The sequence below is a fragment of the Diorhabda sublineata genome, chromosome 5 (genome assembly GCF_026230105.1).
Source record: "Diorhabda sublineata isolate icDioSubl1.1 chromosome 5, icDioSubl1.1, whole genome shotgun sequence".
NCBI lineage: Eukaryota > Metazoa > Arthropoda > Insecta > Coleoptera > Chrysomelidae > Diorhabda > Diorhabda sublineata.
The window spans coordinates 30383049-30404534 of NC_079478.1; the positions used below are offsets into that span (position 1 = coordinate 30383049).

Genomic DNA, 21486 nt, shown 5'->3' on the forward strand with positions numbered 1-21486 from the left:
TTTTCCAAATGAAGAATTTAAGATTAAATATTAACAATTAGGCAAACAAAACTTGTGATTGATTATCAATTAGAAGTGAACTTTGAACTTCCATTCTAAAATTGGTGCAGTGGCTCTCAAATTGGTTGATATCTCTCAGTCGAAATGGATTTCTCAGCAATCGAAGAGATTTAAAAAAATCAATTAACACAAGTGCTTAGTTGAAGTATCTGAGATACTTTTGTCAGGAGTACTAACTAACAGACATGTTAGAACTTGCTCTGTATTTGAAGTATATACGAGATTTGACATAAAAGAAATCAGCAAGTTCAACTCTCAGGATGATTCTGATAAATTAATAGCTGCTTGATTTATTATCCTTTCTTAATAGACCACAAACAAATAAATTTATCAAATTGACTTCAATAAAACTCAAATAATAATGTGGGTATCATATCTTCTCCTCCGAATGATCTCTTTGTAAAATTCGAATAAAATAGCGTGGTGAAACAAAAATAATGAGAAGTGAAAATAGGTCTATTTGTTGAGTCAAATAAAATCCAATTCAATTAATGATAATCTTGAATCTCTGAGCTGATTCGGTGCAATGATTGTATTTAATTGGAAAATTTGGGCCTTCTCCTAAATTTTGTTGACTTCGACTTCAAATCATCGGCCAATTGATCGTACTATCTCTTGATTCAATACACTTGAGAGATATTCAGTAACTGCCCACGCAGAGTAACTTTTATATTCATCCTGCTCCAAAATATATCCCCAAAATTGGAGAAAAATCACTGGATTGTACAAACTATTCGAAATAATCTGCTAAACTTTCCATTTACAAATTTTCCACTCCAGGGGACGCATAAATTCAGTTGATTAAAACCAAAATCTGTGCCGAGTTCAGAGAAATTCAGCATAGAACATTCGGATTGATATTATTTGCGAAGTGTTATGTCGAGGAACTTATCAGCTACTGAGTCTATAAAATGATTAGTACAATGTACGATGAGATTGAGATTTTTTTCGTTCACGACTCATTAAAAAAGGAGTTTGCTGTGATTTTGTACCTACAGTAGAAAAATGAAGGTTCAAACTCTAAAAGACATCAAAATACTTCTTTGGACTACAAAAATTCATTCATACACTAAATTATGATGCGACTTTTCGAATTGAAACATTCCATTTTTTGCATTAGAATACATGTTGGAATATTTTATCGAAATAACATGCTGGTTTTTCTGGTTGGTATTATTTGAAAATAACTTATCTCATTTTTCGTTTCATCCATTGAAGTCTTCATCATCATCGAATATTTAATCCAAATGAAGCTCGAGGAAACATTTTTGAATAGATCATTGAAGTAGCCGAATAGCACAATTTTGTAAATATTTTCTTCATATTGTATGAGTATGAGATTTTACGCAACTTTTTCATTCCTTTTTGTTTCATTCAATATGATGAAGTAATGTTTTATACCACCCGAGCCCTGGCGGCCTTCTTAATCGATACGAATATATCAATACCTATCAAACATGAATTGTATAAACAATTTTTTCTACGTCCCATTATAATAATGGAAAGAATCAAAAAATTTTTAAAATTCATTAAACTTGATGATGAAATTGAAAGTTATAATAGAAGAATTATTATTTATGTCAACTAAGCAAGTTATGAAATATAATTTTAGAAAAATTTGAGCATGCCAACTTCATTTGATAGATATTGTAGATTCTAAAAGTGAATACTTGAATTGACTTTTTAAGAATTTCAAGTTTTTAGATGATTCATCAAAGTTATCAATTACTATGTTTTCTGAAATTCTGCCTGTCCTTTCAGTTGAATTTATAGTAGTAGTTTTTCGTATACTTTTGTTGATTTTACTGGCAATAAATTATACGCGACTCTTATAACCTGACCTATAATATTTAGTAGAGATAAATTAATGATATCATTTTCACTATCGGGCATTTGTACATATTCTTTTTCGGAAGCACAAATTGATTTTGAGTTGGTGAAATTTTTCAAGATTGATAAATTTTAGACACGTCAGGTAATAGCAGTATTGTGAACACACGTTTTTCGTATGTAACCATAGGTTTGAGAGAGGAGGTAGAGAAATCTGTCGGCAGCATAAACCCTAATAATGTCGTCCAGGTGATGCTGCACAAAGTAGAATGATGGCAACTGAATCCCATCTACACAGAGAAAATTCTGAGGTAGAAGATCGTAGATTACTGTTTGTATGACGATATCATAGAAACATACCAAACGGAACAACATACACGGACAGATCTACCAACCAGAAGTAATATCAATTTAGTGCGTAGGCTTCGGGAGTCCTACATATCCTATAAGATCTCCTGGTGGAACCCGTTATTTGGATTTCCTATATTCTTGAAAAGAAAAGTATAAAAGTAGAAAGAATGAACTATAGATTAATAAAATGAAGAACACGCTTTTATCAATAATCACATGAAAAGTAGAAAATAACTCTTGGCGTTAGAATAAAATAAGAAAATTAATGTCACTTTTATAAAATTATAGAAAGATATTATATACAATAATTATTAATTTATATAACATGAAAATCACTTTCCAAGATTCGGTTTGATTATTGCTGAAGGCGGGTTTTTTCAACTTTTTTTAAGTGATAATTCATACTTTTTAGAGTAACTTACTCGAAGACCACGCTTCAGAACTTTTTAGTATAACAAATTCTGGTGTTTCGCATTGTTTTCAAACTGAATTTTATTTTCTGCTATTTCGAACCCGTCTGTAATATGTTCAGATGTGTTGATAGTTGCATTTTAATTATGGGACTACACGCTTCCGTATTTTGCTCACTAGCTCAATCTTTCTCACTCTCGTACAGAGGATACAAAGAGAAACTCATGACCCCTGGCGTATCTAATCTGGATAATCAGATATTTTGATCTAATCATTAAATTTTCCCCAATCTTTGATTTGATAAGCTAGCAAATCTGATCTTCATAGTAAGGGAAAATCGAGTCCATGAAGTCAGTTACAACCAAACACACAGGTGAAACTAAATTAAATTTTAAGATATATTCATATTTCAAAACGGGCCGATATGAGATAGAAGTTTGTGTGCATGCAAATATATACCCTCGAAATACTCAGCAACCCTCGATCTCGATATCTTGGCGTTTTAATACTGTCACCCTTTAAACAAAATTATTAGTGATAGTCTGAAATGAACCAGAAATATTTTTTCAACCTTCTATATAGTCGGTAAATTACAAAATTAACTTTCTCATTCGGCTCAGTGTGAATCGGATACTCTCAGTATCACACTTCTATTTAATCTTCCACAAACTTAACAGAAAGAATGTTTCATCTACTGAACACGACCTATCGAAGTACACGTTTCATGCATAAGTTTTCTCTGGAAACCGAACGCCGCGTAGTTGACCTTAGAACTTGTATTGACCTCCACCGGACTAACGCTGAATGCTTTCCTAGTTGTGCGAGCTCTTATAAAAACTTTTTACAGAGAATGAAAAGTAAAAACTTATGTAAAAACGTGTTAATGCTGAATGGCATCATTTTCAGTTGTGTGAGGAATAGTAACGTTCGTTAATGTAGTCAACTACTACATATAAAAAAATTTCATTCACTTCATTTTGATTACAATATTTTCTACTCAGTTTCCAATTGTAGTATGTAATAAAATGGAAGAATTCCGTAATGCTCTTTCTAATTGAGTTGTTTAATAATTAGAAGGTAGCATAAGTAACATTGCTTTTGTATCTAATGGTTTGGGTTTTAATATTCTTTTGAAAATATTCATGCCGAATTTTGAGATTTATTCGTATTTGCTATGACCCGACAATCTATTTTTCCAGTAAAAGTAATTTCAAACTTTGATTTAAAAATCAGATATATAAAAAAGGCGTACCCATAATTCTTCTTCGAAATATAAGTCCACTACAACTTTGTAACGGAACCAGACTCTCACTCAAGGAAATTATGAACAATGTTAAGGAGGTTTCAATTTTTACGGGAAAATTCGAAGGTGAAGACGTACTGTTGTCATCAGCATGGACTGTCATAGCAATGAAATTCATTGGAATGATTGAGGCGCCACTTTATAATAAATTTCATTTATTTTCAAACTAATTATTTCCGAATGATTTTGTTAGTCATCCCTAATTTTCCATTTATTATTATAACCTGAATTATTTGTTTCAATGCAGACAATTTGCCGAGAGAGCACTGAAGATGACCAGCGCCCAGGTCGCCCTGTGACTGTTTCAACTCCGAAAATAATAACCAAAATCAACTAAATTGTGCGTGCAGATCGTCGACTGAGAATCCGGATATTTTCCGAGGCTGTGAACGCCGATAAAGAAACGGTTAAGAAAATCTTACACAAGGAATTACAAATGAAAAAGTCTGTGCGAAGTTGGTCCCAAAAAACATTACTTCTGACCAAAAATTCTTGCGTCAACGTCTGTTCATATTTCCTTGAAAAACTAGAAACAAATCTGCTTTGAAAATGTTCCGATTTGAGTCGAAGGAAGCGGTAAAGCAAAAAACGGCAGAGCTCCTAAAGGCACCTCACTAAAGAAGATTTCCAGCACAGCTTTGATCAATGAAAAAAGATGTATGGAAAGGTGTATTGCCAGGGGAGGGGGTATATTGAAGGGAAACATTCGAAAGTAGAATAATTTTTATAATAAAAACCCTTTTCGTAGCCAGTGTCGTTATTTAATAGCCAGACTGCATATATAAAAAACCATAGAAATAATGAAGAAGTAATAACATCCAATAAGTCAATTATCATGAGATTCACAGAGACAGAAGAAGTAAATCTGTAAGTCTTTTATATTATTGTAAGCTAGTAAAAAGAATGATAAATACGCCAATTTTCGAGAGCCACGGTCAATAGACGGTTCAATTGGATTGGAAACATTGTGATTCGGATTGCTGATTGGCATCTAATAAATTTAAGCGCATTTACCACATTGTTTCAGTGCTATTTTGCCTCCAAAGTTGTTGAACTGTTTAACGGATTTGAATAAAAAACTTAATAGATAATCTAATATTAAATTGAACGGGTACATTTTGCGGGCGAAGCACCGACGGGAAACGATAGTTCAAAATAAATAGTTTAGACAAGATAATGTTACGAATTATTTCACGACATGGGCCGTGAAGCCAGCCATGCCAGTTACAATGAAAGTCTATAATTTGGAGAATGTTAAGGTATCTTTGATATTGTATTTATCACATATTTTTGTCACACCGGCGAGTTGTTCATATTATTTTTTAAGAACTAATTTCCAGGAAGGTCGTTTTATTTATTTGTTCATTTTCCAGGATGTTTGAGAAATTCCTTTTGGATATATAAACTACTTTATATAGCATATAAAAGTACTGAATCGATAATTATATGTTATATAAGTTAATGTGTATTTAAATAAATTAAGTAGGTAGAAGACAGTGTGTATAAATTTACCTCACTCCTGAAAAACAGTTTGAATAAATTAGGAAATAAGAAAAATATTACATTATTGATTTTTTCAATTTTGTCCCATATATTTTACTGAAATGATGTTTTGAAAGAACGGGATTCAATAAAATTGATGGATGAATTACAAATAATATAATAATAATTCATTTTATATTGCACATGAAGTTTTATTCCAGTATTTTTTAATGTTGATAAAATAGGAAAATGATTGAAATATACATATTAGTAGATATGAATTAATCATAATTCCAAATTAAAGTAGTTACATCGTTTCAATTCAATCGTCGTTAAAAATAGTAGAGATTAAGTCATTGGTGATCATTGTATCTTATTTTAAATTTTTGTTATAATTTATGATGGGTATAAAATTAAGCCAGATCATAATGTATGAGATCTTCTTTTTATTCGAGAAAAAGTTCATAAATGAAACATTTTATAGATTATACCATGGCGATCTTATATCCATCGAATATTTAGCCAATTTACTTGGTTTGTGTTTGTATTTATACCTCTTCTTGAAAGAAAATTTTCCCATGATATTATTGAAACGAGATCTTCTCCTTTTCATCCGATATCCGACAGGAGCTTCTCAATAATTGGTAATTTCAATATAATTTCCTATAATATTCTAAATATCGCACCCTATTCCAATAGTGCCGTAAATACTTTACGGGAGGGGCGTACCAAAGTCGGTGCACATACAATACACATACACATACAAGATATCTTTACCGTTGATGTTCATTTTATTTAGACTTGAGTTACGAAAAGATAAGAGAGAAAAGACTAGAAAAATCAGATACTGTGATAATTTACAGAATTTCACAAAAACACACACTCCTGGAAACTTTTGATCATAGAAGATATATTGAATATATCAATCTATGCAAAAATAAACGAAAACTAAAACGAGCCGCTTCTGAGATAATTGAAAAGTACTCAAAAATTCATTTACTTATTTCTTAGTATTATTCATTCCGTTTTTATCAATGTGCTTGAGAACGGAGCTTACCATTCAGCTGTTGATGAATATTGTATGAAGTTCTTAAAAGGATTGGTACAGCATTATCTGTAACGAATATAAATGTATTCTCTTATTATATCATTGCTCCGATATATGATCATATGATTCATATATATCCATGTTTCATTAATTATATTGGATAGAGACATTATATTTTGTATATAGGTAGAAATTGATGGTTAGTCTATGAGCAGAACGAAATATTAGATAAAAAATATGAATAAATAATCTAAACAATATGAAAATATGAGATATCCCACCCCGTACCAGTTTAGATGCCGTAACCCATGCGTCCTTTCTAACACTCGATCTGATTGGCTGTAATTAACTGGACTTGGAGGTATACCTTGTTAATTTTCTACCTCTGTACTTTGCAAACCCTAAGTAATTAAACAAACAAAGGCCAATGCTAATCAAGCTCCCTTATATTTGCGGCCTGGGCATGGAATTACATTTCGTATTAGATGGAGTAGATACACGATACGGCTCTATTTTTTTATTATAGAAAATATTCATGAGTTCTACCGCAAATAGAATGAATTTGAGCAAATGTACAGATTAATATGGTTACAATAGTAATGCCGCTGCAATGTTTCTTTTAAGATTGACATTTGTAACGAGTTTATGGGGTTAATTATACAAAAACAAACTTAACCTAGTGGATAAATTCTTTGAATGTAATTTCCTCGTCAATAATGGGATTCACTGCGTAATTGCTTGTTAAATAAATACTTTAGAATGAAAAATAGCTCAATTCATTAGAAGAGTTTTAAATAATTGAAACAATGATCATTATAATTACATTAGCTTGTTTTTAAGAACCATAGGAAATTACATCGATAGTAGATAAGAAAGTTTGTTATATAGGATTGAAAATATTTCAAAAAGTGTCTTTTAAATCTCGAAGTAAATGTTAAAATGGAAATGCGAAAATGTAATGTGATTACACACTATCAAATACTATGAGTATATCACAAGTTTTTTACTTGTAGGCTTGTGAGAACAATGAGATGAAAAAGAAAGACCCAGGAAATGGTGATAGAAATGAGGAATAAAAATGATAGGTAAATGGAGGCAATTAATCAGTAAGGAGCAAAGAGAAAGCCAACAATAACTCATTGAAATTTTAAAAGAGAACAAAGAATAAATTATTTATGAGGGAGACAATAGAAAGAAAAAATTGAGAGGATCGGGTCTGCCTTAATAGGGAAAATTAAAATTTTTATGTTGTAGGAGCTGAAAAATTGATATAAAGTTAAGCGAAGCATGAAACGGCCACGTGACTATTCAAGAACATATTGGTTCCAACCTTAGAAACCATCAAGCGAATTAGCTTCTGAGCTGAGCTTCTGTGCCAGCCTTCTTTGTAAAAGTAGCAGCCTAGGTCTTTGCTGCATTCAATTCAACCAAATTGCTTCCACACCAATCCAGAATGTTTTTAAGTTGGTTAACGATAACGATAACGACAGCAGCGTGCTATCGTCGGCGAAGTTATATATATCGGGTTTGTAGTTTAGTCGTTGATATACAAGAGAAAGAGAGTAGGGGAAGCACCAGAGTTGATCCCAAAGCTTGATGAAGTGTGTCATCTTCATCATGATAACGCGACGTACCAAAAGGCGCGTTTGCTTCGCGAGTTTTTACTCGCTGAAAGTTTTCCTACCTGTTAACCTTCATTTGAATCGACCAACAAGTTCCCTGCTTTATCGAAGAATTAAGAATAAGCTGAAAGGGACATTGAAAAGGCCACGAAAGAGCAGAGAACAATCATTTCCATAGAAGATTTTCAGGCATGGACTCAGTTTCGTAATAAGTAGCTGACTAACCAAGAGCAGAAGTTTTTAGCACTTTAGTTCAAATTTATTGCAACTCCTTCCCTTTATTCTCAAAAAATTACTCAAAATATTCGTTTATTATTATCAAATATGAAAAGTGTTAATACAATTCATTTATAGGTGTATATTAATACAAAAGGTTATATATTTATGAATTTAGTCTTGTCATAAGAGACTGGACTGGAAAATAAAACAAGCTCACTGATTTATATATTTTAATTTTCCTAATACGCAGGACTATCATCCTGAAACCTCTCTAAAACATTCAATAACTATAATTGCTTGTCAGAAACATTTTAACTCATGAAATAAACTCGTAATATTTTAGAATAGAAAATAATAACCGGGAAAGAGAATAATGATCTAACGATGGCTCATAATAAAGTTAGTTGTTTATCCTCGAGGCTCCGTGATATATGTTACCAACACAAATAACAAGTCTGACAATAAATAATAATACCGGAATGGTCTACATCATATTTTTTGAGTTTTTTCAAGTCTATGAAATATGAAATTTCAGTTTGGAAGACGAGTAATTACAGGAAGCTAGACAGAAGTCAATTACGATCCACTTGAGAGATTCATATGTAGTTTGTTATTACAACTTACCATTAACTTAACTCAATAAATTTTTCACCTATCATACAATTAATCAGAACGATATGACTCAATTTCAAATGTATCTATGAATAATAAGAGAATTCTTCGAATCAGAAACAATTTATTTGCAAGCAATATACTGGACAATAAATTAGGTTTTAGAAAAGGGTGTCACAGACTGTTAACTAAACGCAATTTGTCATTTCCATATGTAATGAAAATTAGTATCAATTAAAGTTGAAAGGGTTTTGTTACATTATAACACCTAGAACAGCTCGTTTCAAATATACGGCACTATATTTTATTGCGACATAATGAAACCAGGTAGGTAACGCTAATTTGTAAACTGTTCTCTAAAACAAAGTACGAAATTGTCAATAATAGTTATTCATTATACGTGATATTCTAATAAAAATTATCCTCCTCAAATAAATAAAAAAATACTAACATAGCAGAACAGACTATATAAAAAATTGACTAAATACGATGATGATAAAACAAAACAAACATACATACAGGTAAATAACACCATAAAAAGGGACACATTTGAATATTTGAAAAAAAAAAGAATCTACCAACAAAAATAAAATAAAATTTAATGACATAATCATCGCAACTACAAGGGAGTAGAAGGAACTATATGGGAAGTGGCTGAATACAGAAACACAGGAAGATCAACAAAAGTAAAATGCAAAAAATTACCAATGGCAAAATAGATGCTAAGGTATTGAAAAATGGAAGGAGTAAGATGTACAGAATATCGGAAAGTGCTCAAAATATTGAAAACAAAGAGAAGAGGAAAAACTTATATACCTAATATTAACGAACCACCATGGAAAACATAAATACTACTAGGAGTCTGTAAAACTCCCTTAAAACTGGTAAACGGCCAAACACACCAGAAGAATAACAACAAGGATATATGACATCGTTACTCAAAAAAAGAGATTGCGAACTGGGTAAAAACTCTCATAAGATATCTGTCATGGATTTAATGTAAAGAATACATTGAAGAATACCTGGAAATAGGATTAGAGAACAAATATGGAGAGAGCAGACAGGATTCACAACAGGAAACAAATTTAATGGCCATAGAAAAGAATAAGGAAAAAAACAAAAATGTACATCTAGCAGTTATTGACCTTTTGTGATATAGTATCTAGGAGGAGAAATATGGAGAGTTATGAAAAAAATGGAATCTGACAGAATAAAATACAAGCAACTAGAAATATACATAACGGAAACTCAATCAGTATATGAACTGGACACAACACCACAAACAGTTTTCTAACAACTAAGAGATTTCTACAAGGAAATGTGAATCTCAGTTAGAAATGAACATCTATACTTATCAAATTTTGTGGACGATCAAATAGTAAAAGCACAGGATGAGCAAAATCTGTGTTATGAAGGAAGAGTAGAGCTGGACATTGAATTTGATAATACATGGAAGGGTTAATAACCTCAAATTGAAATTGAAATTGTGAAGAAATTTAAATAACTAGAGTTTATCATCACGAATAATCACAAAATTCTCAAAGTAGGACTTACTAGTCAATTACAGAAGCGCGTACGCGACAAGAAATAAACTAGAAGACAGTAAAGAAACGATCCAATTCTCAAATCAATTTAAACAGTAACTGTCCTCAACCAATGAGCGCTAGCATAGGGTCATTGTCGAATAAACCTCCACTACCTTATTGGAACAGAGACCGGACGATGTAATGTACGGTTAGGTTCAAGTATGTTGGAACAAAGCTAAAGCCGAAGGAGCCTGATTTATAGACAAATCCAAAGATCCCTAAATCAAACAGTACCATAAAAAGTTCTGTCTATAGAATTAACAAGGCAACAAGAAAGTGTTTATAGAATGGATGAATCTTTGTTGATATTACAACAATGGAAAAGATTGAAATCAATCAAAAGTATCTTATGTGTATTCCATATATTCCACAAAATTAGTATTATTATATTCTGCTGATGATCTCATTCCGTATTTTCGAAGTATAATATACATAACTTTAACATAATTATTTGAGAAGTCTATTCCGAGATTGATTTTGTAACCACACTATTTATCGTGCCCGTAGCTAGATCACCGCTAAATCCTAGCTTTATTACACTTGATAGAGGGCAGAGAAAAAGGAGAAAAACGAACTTTTAATTAAGATCTCCGGTCTATGCTCGGATTTCTAAGAAACTGGAATCTTTATTTTCCAATCTTTGAATTTAATGAGAAAAGTGAAACATTAGAACACTCCAAATGTGTTTGAAAGATGAAGTATTCTTTATACGAATGAAATCATAATGAAATTTCATTAGAGCACTGTGATAATGTGAATCGGGAAGTACCTGTTATACTGACATAGTATACCATGTTTAGAATGTCTTTTTCTTAAGGGTGTCAAATTGAAAAACATAATATATTAAACTTAATAGTGTAATTCATTTGTTTTAAATATAGAAGGTATTCTAAATTTTTATGTTTTAGTCCCTTGAATTCCATTATAGTGAAATATTTCGAACCATTGCAGTAAAATTAAGACTTATAGAATTGTAGATTTGAGAGAGATTAATTGATTATAATGAATTTCAGTCAACTTAGGAAACTTGTTAATGAGTGATGACTTGTTTTCATATTATTTAAGTATGAATTATGATTAGCCGCAAAACACCCATAATCCTAATGTATTCTGATAGCAAAAAAGTATTGTGGTCAGCATCAGAATACAACGACTCGGATTAAGCCAAAAGCCAGTTTCTCATCACCTAAATTTGAACCGAGATAATCTGGGATACAAAACTAATAGCAGCTATTAATTTTTATTCTGGAAAATAGAAGCTGCAATAACAATAAATGAGGGTCTTTTGTTGAAAACAACAACGCAAAAAGTACGAGTAAAAAATGTTGACTATTAAATAGAAAAAGAATGGGACGCAACGAAGTATTGGCTCTTTATTGAAAGCTATTTTCTTCTCTTGGTGAAAGGATATAACCTGTATCAGTCACTTTCTTGTTATTTTGACCATCCGATAATAATTAATCAAGATAAGGAAACAAGAGTGATCGTTTTTCGTGAAATTGTACTCAATAAGTGTCTAAAGTTACTTGTAATTCACTCCGTGGTTTTTCCAAACATTGGAAGTGGTTGTAGAAATCGAACAATTTCGAAACTTAATACAGCAGTAATACTTCAGCAGGTTGTTGTTGAATATCAGATATAATAATGAGATTGGATTCTTCTTAATTATAGAGTAGGAGCATAGTTTTTATTTTTACAATATTGACGTCAATCATGATATGCTGTTAACTGCGTTATACTTTATTCTGACATGTAGTGAATTGAAAATATTATCATTAAATAATGACTTGGTGTTTCTTAGAACAGGAAAAAAGGAATTGAATACAACCTTTTCTCGCAATAGAGCAAATTTGTAATACTTTCTTCATGTTTTACATAAATATCTTAAAAAAAGAGAACATTACATTTAACCGGCTAATACCTTTTTAATTTGATGCTGAGACATTTTTTGATAATATGGATTTTTCATTGTTGCAGATTTTAGCGAGCTGTTTGTACCTTAGGCTTATATAATGTTGATATCGAATCTTCTGAGGCCTCTATTAACCTAACTACTTCATTTTCAAATACAGAGTTTATCATCAACTTCTAACCATATGAACAATAAATCATATCTAAAATGTGAAATGGAAAATATTGCAATACATATTATTTCAATTTCGTGATAATTCCTAAGTATTTGAGTCAAAAGATTATCATCCAAAAATATTTTTGGTAGTGTTTGTTGTATTAGTGGTGATCTACTACATTTTTTGTAAGTTTTAATTAGTTGTACATACATAACAAAATTTCGTGATTTGATAATAATGCCATCCTTATATTATTATATCAGTTATAATGTTAATTTCTGCTTATATTTTGATTTGATTCAGAAGCGTATAGTTGATGACGTATCAGTCACGTAACAGAAAATATCCAACGTTTGGAATTTAAAAACTACTACCCACAAACCTCAATATTGGTAAATTGAATCAATTTGATGATGTTTATAATACACCTAGTAAAAGTTCCTATGGATTGGTTATTTATACATGCATCATCTATGTAAGCAGCTAGTTTCTGTAGTTTGTGTTTTCTAGACACTCTGTGCATTCTTCTTTTATAAACTGTGGAGCTTCAGCACATTCCCATTAATTTGATTTATAACTAATTTTTATATGAAAATTTTGGTTGATGTCTAGTGATAGAAAAAGTAAAAACATGTTTATCACATTAGATTAACTGCTTCTATCAGTGGTAGAAGAAAACTTAATTGAATACTGTTGATATTGTTTTGTGGATGAGATTCGAATTGCATGAATTGATTTTCGGAAAAGACTTATCCATGACTGATTACAGATCTGTTTAAGGTTGAGCGGGAAATATGTTTCATTCCATATGTCATGTCAATCACAATATGAAGTAATTTTTTTAAGTAAGCTTATTGAAATTTACGTTTCTAAATATGAATCAAATAGGTAGAGTAGGCTATTCTTGCAAGCGAACATGGCGGCTCTTATAATAATTTCATTTTTTCAGAAATGCTGCAGTATTGAACTAATGTTAAAAGTGTTGGCTCTCAGTGGGACAAGCATTTTTTTAATGGAATGCTGTATCAAAATGATTACAATGAAGCTGTAGACAAAATTAATATATTTATCTGTACTATCTATATTTTTTTCACCATTTACTCTTGAAATATATATTAAAATTGAAGCAAATTTATTTGAATTTAACAAAATCGGGTAATTGGGAACAATATACAATATTCACGAGAAAGATAATGAATAATTTTGGATCTATCCTGATTAATCAACAAAATTACCATGGCTATCCAATGTATTTATTGAAATATTGAAATGGATTGATTGATGTTAATGGAAACAGACACAATACTATCGACGGAGTATGAGATTAAATGGAATTTTACTCACTAATTGAATTTCGAATTATTGATCCAAGTGAAATGAGTGAATCTTTGAAAAGCGCAACTAAACCTAGGACCTTCTAGATCTGGTGTTGGTAACGTAAGGCACGCCTGTCAGTTCACAATAACATGTATTACTCGTACGTTGTAAGGTTTGGTGTTCAAAATATGGTAAAAAGAGATGTACTCTTAGAATTCGTTAAACGTTTTCAGAAACCGGAACTTACTTACCAATTGATAATAAAGCTAGATGTGAGCATTGGCCTTCTCGGCAATTCGCCTCCAAACTGATCTTCTTCACCAAAGCTCACATCCTCCCACATTCATTGTTTGTTGTTTGTTTCTACTATTATAGTATTCATGATTCTTTTAGGCAATCGTTTCGGTAAGAGTATGATAAGCCACCCCACGACGATCATCACGAAACTCTATACACAGACTATTAATGATACAAGATTTATCAAATCTATCTTATGCAGAAACATTTACTTCCGGAGATACCGGAACAGATATCGAACCATGGATAACTTTTTTCAATAGATCTGATCAAGATCTACCTGTGTGTTAAAATTCATGAAGAGTTTATGTGAAAAATATATGCAAACGCATCATCTTTAGTCATGAGTAGGTCAATCTCAGAGTAATATTTGTTACTGAGAGCGGGGTTCATACTCAAAGAATTGAGGCCACCTGGACACCTCTGAGAGCATTCTTCCGCGATAGGCATGTATCTTCTGAAGATTGGGGGGACAGTATCATAGAATATACGTGGCTACGAGAATGTAGTTAATCTGAATCAAAAATGGACCTATCCATTTCGTTAATATAAGAAATCAAAAAATAGTTTAAAATGTGAAAGTTAGTGATTCAAGTCCAATTAAAATATTTGATTGAAGAAAATTATTTTTGTTCACCTCTATTCAGTTTCTAGCACAACCTAACCTAGCATAACCTAACCTAACTATTCAAAAATTTTTATTTTATCTATTGATTTTTCGTGAAAATAATGCGTTTGCATACATTTTCCACAGAAACTCTCCTGCGCATGCGTCAATCATCATGACAAAGAGAGATCTTCTGCATAAAATAGATATGATGAATCGATTTCTCGTTATATCAATAGTCTATGTATAGACTTTCACTTACTTTGAATGTGGCTAAACCATCTTAGCCTCTGTGATTTATTGATTCGGACGATGTTTCTATAGTCCATTTTTTCAATGATTTTTCTATCATTTTGAATTATTTTTCTCCGGAATATTCTAAACTTTGTTGGTCTTGGTTGGCGGTAGTGCTTCGTTTGGCTTTGTTGATTATATTTTCTCCAAGATATTTGAATCTTCCACTCTCCTACAATCTTCTGATCTCTCCTACAGATTCTATAAACCTATATAGATATTCACCGATTTTTTTTTCTGGTTTTTTCAATTCTTTCATCGATTACAGTGTTTAGGATTTTGTAGGTGGTTATTCTTCTATAGTTAGCCCAGTCGGCTCCATCTCTTTTCTATTGCATCTTCTCCTGGAGCCCAGTTATTTTAGATCTTTTGACTCGCCTTCAGAATTTCATGTTTTGATGGTATAACGTCATCTCTATCATTCTTCGTCTATATGATGTTTGTTTAGCAGACCGTTGAAATATGGTATTCAATTTGGCAAAAAAAAGGAAATAATCAATATCACGAAAAAAAAAGAGTGGGCAAGAAAATAAAGTTCCCTATTTTAAAAGTTTGAAACGCTCTTTGTAACATTTTTTTCTGAAAATTAGTCATTTTCCATTTTTACAACTTTATCAACAAAATAATAATCATTTTGAGATATGTCTCATTTCGTTTCATTATTGAAACGAGAGAACATTATTCTTCGAAAAGTATGTATAATATTAAACTACATGTCTTTAGGTATTTTGAACATCTTTTTATTAAAAACATAAAATAAATGTTTTCTACAGAGCATATACTGAAACTAAGCATTCACAATGGCTAGGAAATGTTATTGTTTTTCCCACGAATTGTCTAGAACTTGCATTATAAGCTAACACATTCATCTGACTGTTCCTTTGAACACATCTAGTTACATAATCGTCCGGGAGATCAGAGATATTACATTCACTATGTGGCCTAAAACAAATATCAAATAATTAATTATTGTGTTCAAGGATGTTAGCAAAGAATATCAAACTTCTCCACGAATTTGTTTTCTATAAAATAGGTATTTAGAATAATTTATTCGGTTTTATGTACATGAGGTGTGGAATTTGGTTCCATTTTTGTACTAAACACGATAACGCCGGAACCATACGACCGATTGACTTGAAATTTGGTAGCAATATTTCTCTAGTCGACTGGATGTCAACTAAAAACGGATCTTACTCATTCCATGCGCAAGGGGAGTTGAATTTATCGCTCTTAGAGATTCAAGACTTGGTTGAGATATTTTTTGGGCATAAAAAAATTTTCCAGAAACGAATTTTACGAAATGACACCCACGCAGAGCAGAGCGGGGGCGTTAAGAATAAAATAATTTTTTTCCTTCAAATCTGTTGCTCCTACAAAATTCAAATTTGATACAAATATTATTTTTATGATCCTAAGGTTTACTAAAAACGAATTTCATCAATTTCTGCCTACTAGGCAAATTGCGGGGAAGATAAATTAAAAAAAAAATATGTTATTCGTTCTATCGCTCCAAGAGGTCCGAGACTTGGTGAGGATATTCTTTTTGGTATAATAAAATTTACCAAAAATGAATTTTACAAACTCATACCCACACAGAGCAGCGCGGGGGCGTTAGAAATTGACAAAATTTCCAGCTTTAAATTTCATGCTTCTATATTTTATATATTTGGGTTTATAATGACTTATTACTCCTTTGTATTCAACTTTCAAAATATCGTTATTTACAACACACCATTCCAAGTCACCTCTGCAGAATTGACGGAAAATTTGCGCAATAAATAATCTGGAATTTTTGTTATATTTGCAGGTTCTCTTAGTTTCCGGAAATATTCAATTGCTTCCAGAAACCACAGTCTTTGGTAAACCTGATATCAAATACATGTGTCAATAGAGAAAAAACTCCATTTTCTCTAAAAAATACATATTCATACGTTACTGAACTTAGAAAACATTTGAAATTCGCAATTTCTGAGATGATACGGAGATGATATAATTATAAAAGAATATTATTGTAAGTACTGACAGGACTATGGAATTTTGAAAATTCGGTGAATTCGCTCGACGCTTTTCGGGCGGCATCATATTTTTTTATAAATGGCGGAACAGTTCAATAGAAAAAAAAACAGTCTCTGTTCAAATAAGCAACTGTTAAGAATCATTAAGTTTAAAATGAAATCTTCCTAAAAAAGTGAATTATTACTTTTGAAATTTAACTCGTGTAAAGTTGGAATGACTGTTCATTCTTTTATGGATATTTTAAGAGTTTTTATTATAAGTTTCATGTTCTGAGTAAGATTTGTCATTTTGGTAGTAGAATCCCAAAACAAGCGCTTTCGGTGCTATTATACGGAAATACGGAACTTATTTTTTAAATAATGCCGTGGTTATGTCATGTCGTTGAAATAAATTGAAAATAACCCTTTGAAATCTGTGTCTAAACTCTTGACATTGTATCACTTTCCACAAATTTTCGCCAAAATGTCTGCATCCTTAACGAATTTAAATACTTAATAATAATAAGATACAAACACCGCAATTACACACATAACTATCAAACCAAACTAAGTTACGAAAAACAAATTAAAATTTATTGTTACGATTCATCTACGACCAGGATCGTGAAGCCGGTCCTGTTCGATTATGATAAAAGAATCTAGAAGTTTGGAAGATACTAATTTTCTCAGAAAGGCTATTTAAATATTTTTAAATACAGCGACGTGAAATCATCTTTTTGTATAAATAGACGCTTGTTTATCAGAAACGAGTCAGTACATAATCTAATGTCGTGCCGAACATGTCGGTCACGGTGAATTTAAATAAATTATATAATTTAGAAAATGGTTAAGTTTTAGTGGATAAATCTTGTAAATAGCGAGTAGTTTAGTTTTCACTACATAGTTAACTGTATCTAGAGTAAGTGCATAATGTATTGATAAATTGAGTAAGTGAGAAACACCGTGTGTATAAATTCAGTGCAACCAAAGAAGATATTTCATTTAAAGCATATAATGGGGTAGGTTTTTGGAGTTTTTTATCTGGACACACGTGTTCTTTGAGGACACATCGATTTCATACGGGGGTTATCCAGAATATTGTTAAAAGTCGTTATGATATAACAAATATACCGTCGTAATACTTTCTATAGTCCTTCAATTGAAAATAGATAAAATATAATACCTTACCTGCATATGTGAATTTCAATTTGTGGTCTTGGATATTTTTCTGTACTTATGATATACAACTTCTGATTTCCATCTTCAATTATACTTAGAGGTTGTATTTTCATACTACGGATAGTAGGACATAGTTCACAGGTTTTTGTAGTGGATTTTATCATAGATCCAGACCCTGATTTGGGGTTACCAAAAGCACTAGTCAATGCAGTCTGGCCAAAGTGCCAATATTGTTCTATTTCTTTCAGCGGATAAGAAGGGTCAGAGTAACAAATTTTATCGATACATTTCTCACCTCCTCCACAGTCTACCTATAATTTGATAAAATGAAATATTCAAATCTGTGAAAATTTTCGATGCAATTGAATGAAATCAAAATAATATTAATACTTGAAATAATCATCATACGATCTTTAGTAAAAGTATCCGAATTGTCAAAATAAAAACTCATACTTACACATAATTAGAGTACAATGTGAAGGCATGAAATTTCAGTTTTCCAACTTCTATATACCGTGTGACGATTGAAATAAATCAACGTCACTGTAGTCAAAGACATGAAGTTAATGAGAGTAACCAGTTTAAATATTAAATTTCTCCTTAAAAGGAAATTGCCAAAAAAATAACCTTTGAAATTGATCCGAAAATACAAAAAGATATAGATAAAAACCACATTTGTTACATGAAAAAATAGTACACACAAAAATTCTGAATCTGCAATACCACTAATGGCGACCTATCTGGGAAAAATTAAGAAATGGGAAAAAATTTCGCTCGAGGCGAAAAACAAGAAACTAGAATATCAATCGATTATATAGAAAGGCCGAGGAGAAACAGAAGACAAAGTGGAATTGATAAAATCACGTAAAATGGGGTGGAATAAAATAAAATGGGATGTTATGAACACATTTACAAAAGAAGTGGAAAAAATGTATCCACAAAAATATAATGATAATAATATAATAGAAATATTAAACCGACAGACGTGGAGACTGAAATTAAAATGGTAAGGCTTGGTTTATATGGACTTCAAAAGTAAGAGAAACTCAAGCATAGGTAGGTTTAAAGAACGATTGTAGAAAAAAATAAATTGTATGGAAGCATCTAGATGAACAGGGAAAAGCGAACTGATCTTCCATGATAGGTATATGAATCAATAAGACATTCTCTTAGGATGTGACTCACAAGTATGGTCAGTCATGGACACAATAAGAATATTTTGTTTCTACTGATGAATCAAAATATAACCTAAAATCACCTCAAACACCATATTTAAATCAAAATGTAATATATTTGAATAAAACAAAGATTTTCTCCCCTTAAGTGTCTTGCTTATAATTGTAATATGCGAGAAAGAAATATTTTTGAATTATAATTAAATTGAAATTCATGAGACAAGAATCATGAATTCTGCTTAAATTTTATGGGCTCCTTCCAAAATTTTTAAAATTCTTATTTTCAAGTGTAGAAACTATTTCTAAAAATTCTTCTTCTCTCCATTTTGGATTCGGTTTCAATACCCTTCAAATTTTTATAATTATGATTCGTTCGTATAGTTGTTAGTGGAATTATATTTTATCGTATGGATAACTTTGTCAACTGCTTTCTTATTGTCAATGTATCTCTCCTATATGGACTGCAACTTTATTATAACACGAGTCTATCGACTATCGAATCATTCATACTCGTATCACACATGACTACTTACTAACAGGAAAACACATAGACAAACATAGACAAACGTGCGAAATATACGTTATCGAGTTAACTGTGAAACTCCTCATAATTGACTATTTAAAAGATGACAACTAACATCAACTATCATATTTACTAGAAACACTAAGAAAAACTATCCGAAAAACTAGAAATTAACCAATAAAATGTAGAGACATATTTGCCATTTCAACTTAACTTAACCTCAACCACTCGCTAACAATCCTGCGTGAATGTTGCAAAAAAAATTTTACTTGAAATGTTTAAGCACCTCAAGATTGCTTGAGGTGCTTAAGGTGCTTGAGGTGCTTGAGGATCAATTCGCAAATTAATAACGGAACCAAGTGAAGGAAAGAATGTTATTATTATTTTTATTTCCATATTTCACTAAGTACGCCAATGGACTTTTATTATGAATTATTTATTTCTGCGCATCGAATATGATTTCATAATAACTAAAACGCTTACCGTTAGAGTATTTACAACAACACAAAAAATTATTACAGCTATTTTATGCATCTTGGAAATATTGCCACTACTATGTGTGAGAACGATGTAGTTTTTGATAGAAATCAAGAAATAATGTCACTTATACTACTCATGTAAGAGAACTTATCCACGAAAGTTTATATTTTTTAACGTGACGCAAAATGGTTAACAGATAAGGGAAAAACCACGATACTTCCTCAGAATGAATCTCAGTTTATTCATATACATACACATAAGTTGTCGTCGAAAATCCAGATGTTACAATATTTATATATTGTAACATCTTATATACAGAGTGTGTGAATTTATCATTCGGTGAAGTCTTATTAAACTAATATTATTATTAATATATGTAATATTCATAACATTGAAACGGAAAGTTTCTATATTTTTTACATAGTTGCGATTATAATATTATGATAGGTTTTTATTGATTAATCGTCTTGATTTCAGATCTCCATTTTGCTCTTTATCAAAATATGTTGATAGCACGAAACGTCAAAATGTGTAGCTTTCACAATAACTAATTTTCAATCAGGTCAAGATAATATACCATTGTCGACACTATATCTATACAAAAAGACTCAAAATATCACTTTAAAAGCGAATCCGAATTCAATAGCAAATCCCAAGTAAGGTGGCAGCCAAACTTGAATACTGCTGATATTTTCTTGAACAGCATATAACACACTTAACCGAATAACTTCGTACGCATCTCAATAAAAGATTAGACCGTTGTAAGAAGAGTAAGAAATGGCCACTCAATCCTCACCTACGGTTACCTAAAGTCTTTCACCTTCAGTCTAATTGGTACTAACTACAACATAATCAATGAAGCAATTATATCCTAGAGATGAAGTTCTTCTAACACGTCTCCCATAGGTATTTATTCTATGCTAAACTTTAACCTAAATGTGATAACTGTAATTGAAAATTCACTCTGAATACATAATCGCAGAGTGTACAACTTTTCAAATCTACCACTCAGAACAATGTCTGAAAT

General features: G+C 31.3%; 1 protein-coding gene across 1 annotated transcript; it reads right to left on the reverse strand.

Moving 5' to 3' along the window:
* Positions 1-15833: 15833 nt before the first annotated feature.
* LOC130444192 (protein spaetzle 5-like) lies at positions 15834-20695 on the reverse strand. Its single transcript, XM_056779241.1, has 3 exons — positions 20463-20695; positions 18291-18592; positions 15834-16050 (listed from the first exon to the last, which is right to left on the reverse strand). Exons 1-3 carry the CDS (start codon positions 20511-20513, stop codon positions 15876-15878), a joined length of 528 nt encoding a protein of 175 aa, XP_056635219.1. The 5' UTR covers positions 20514-20695; the 3' UTR covers positions 15834-15875.
* Between the last annotated feature and the right edge of the window lie 791 nt (positions 20696-21486).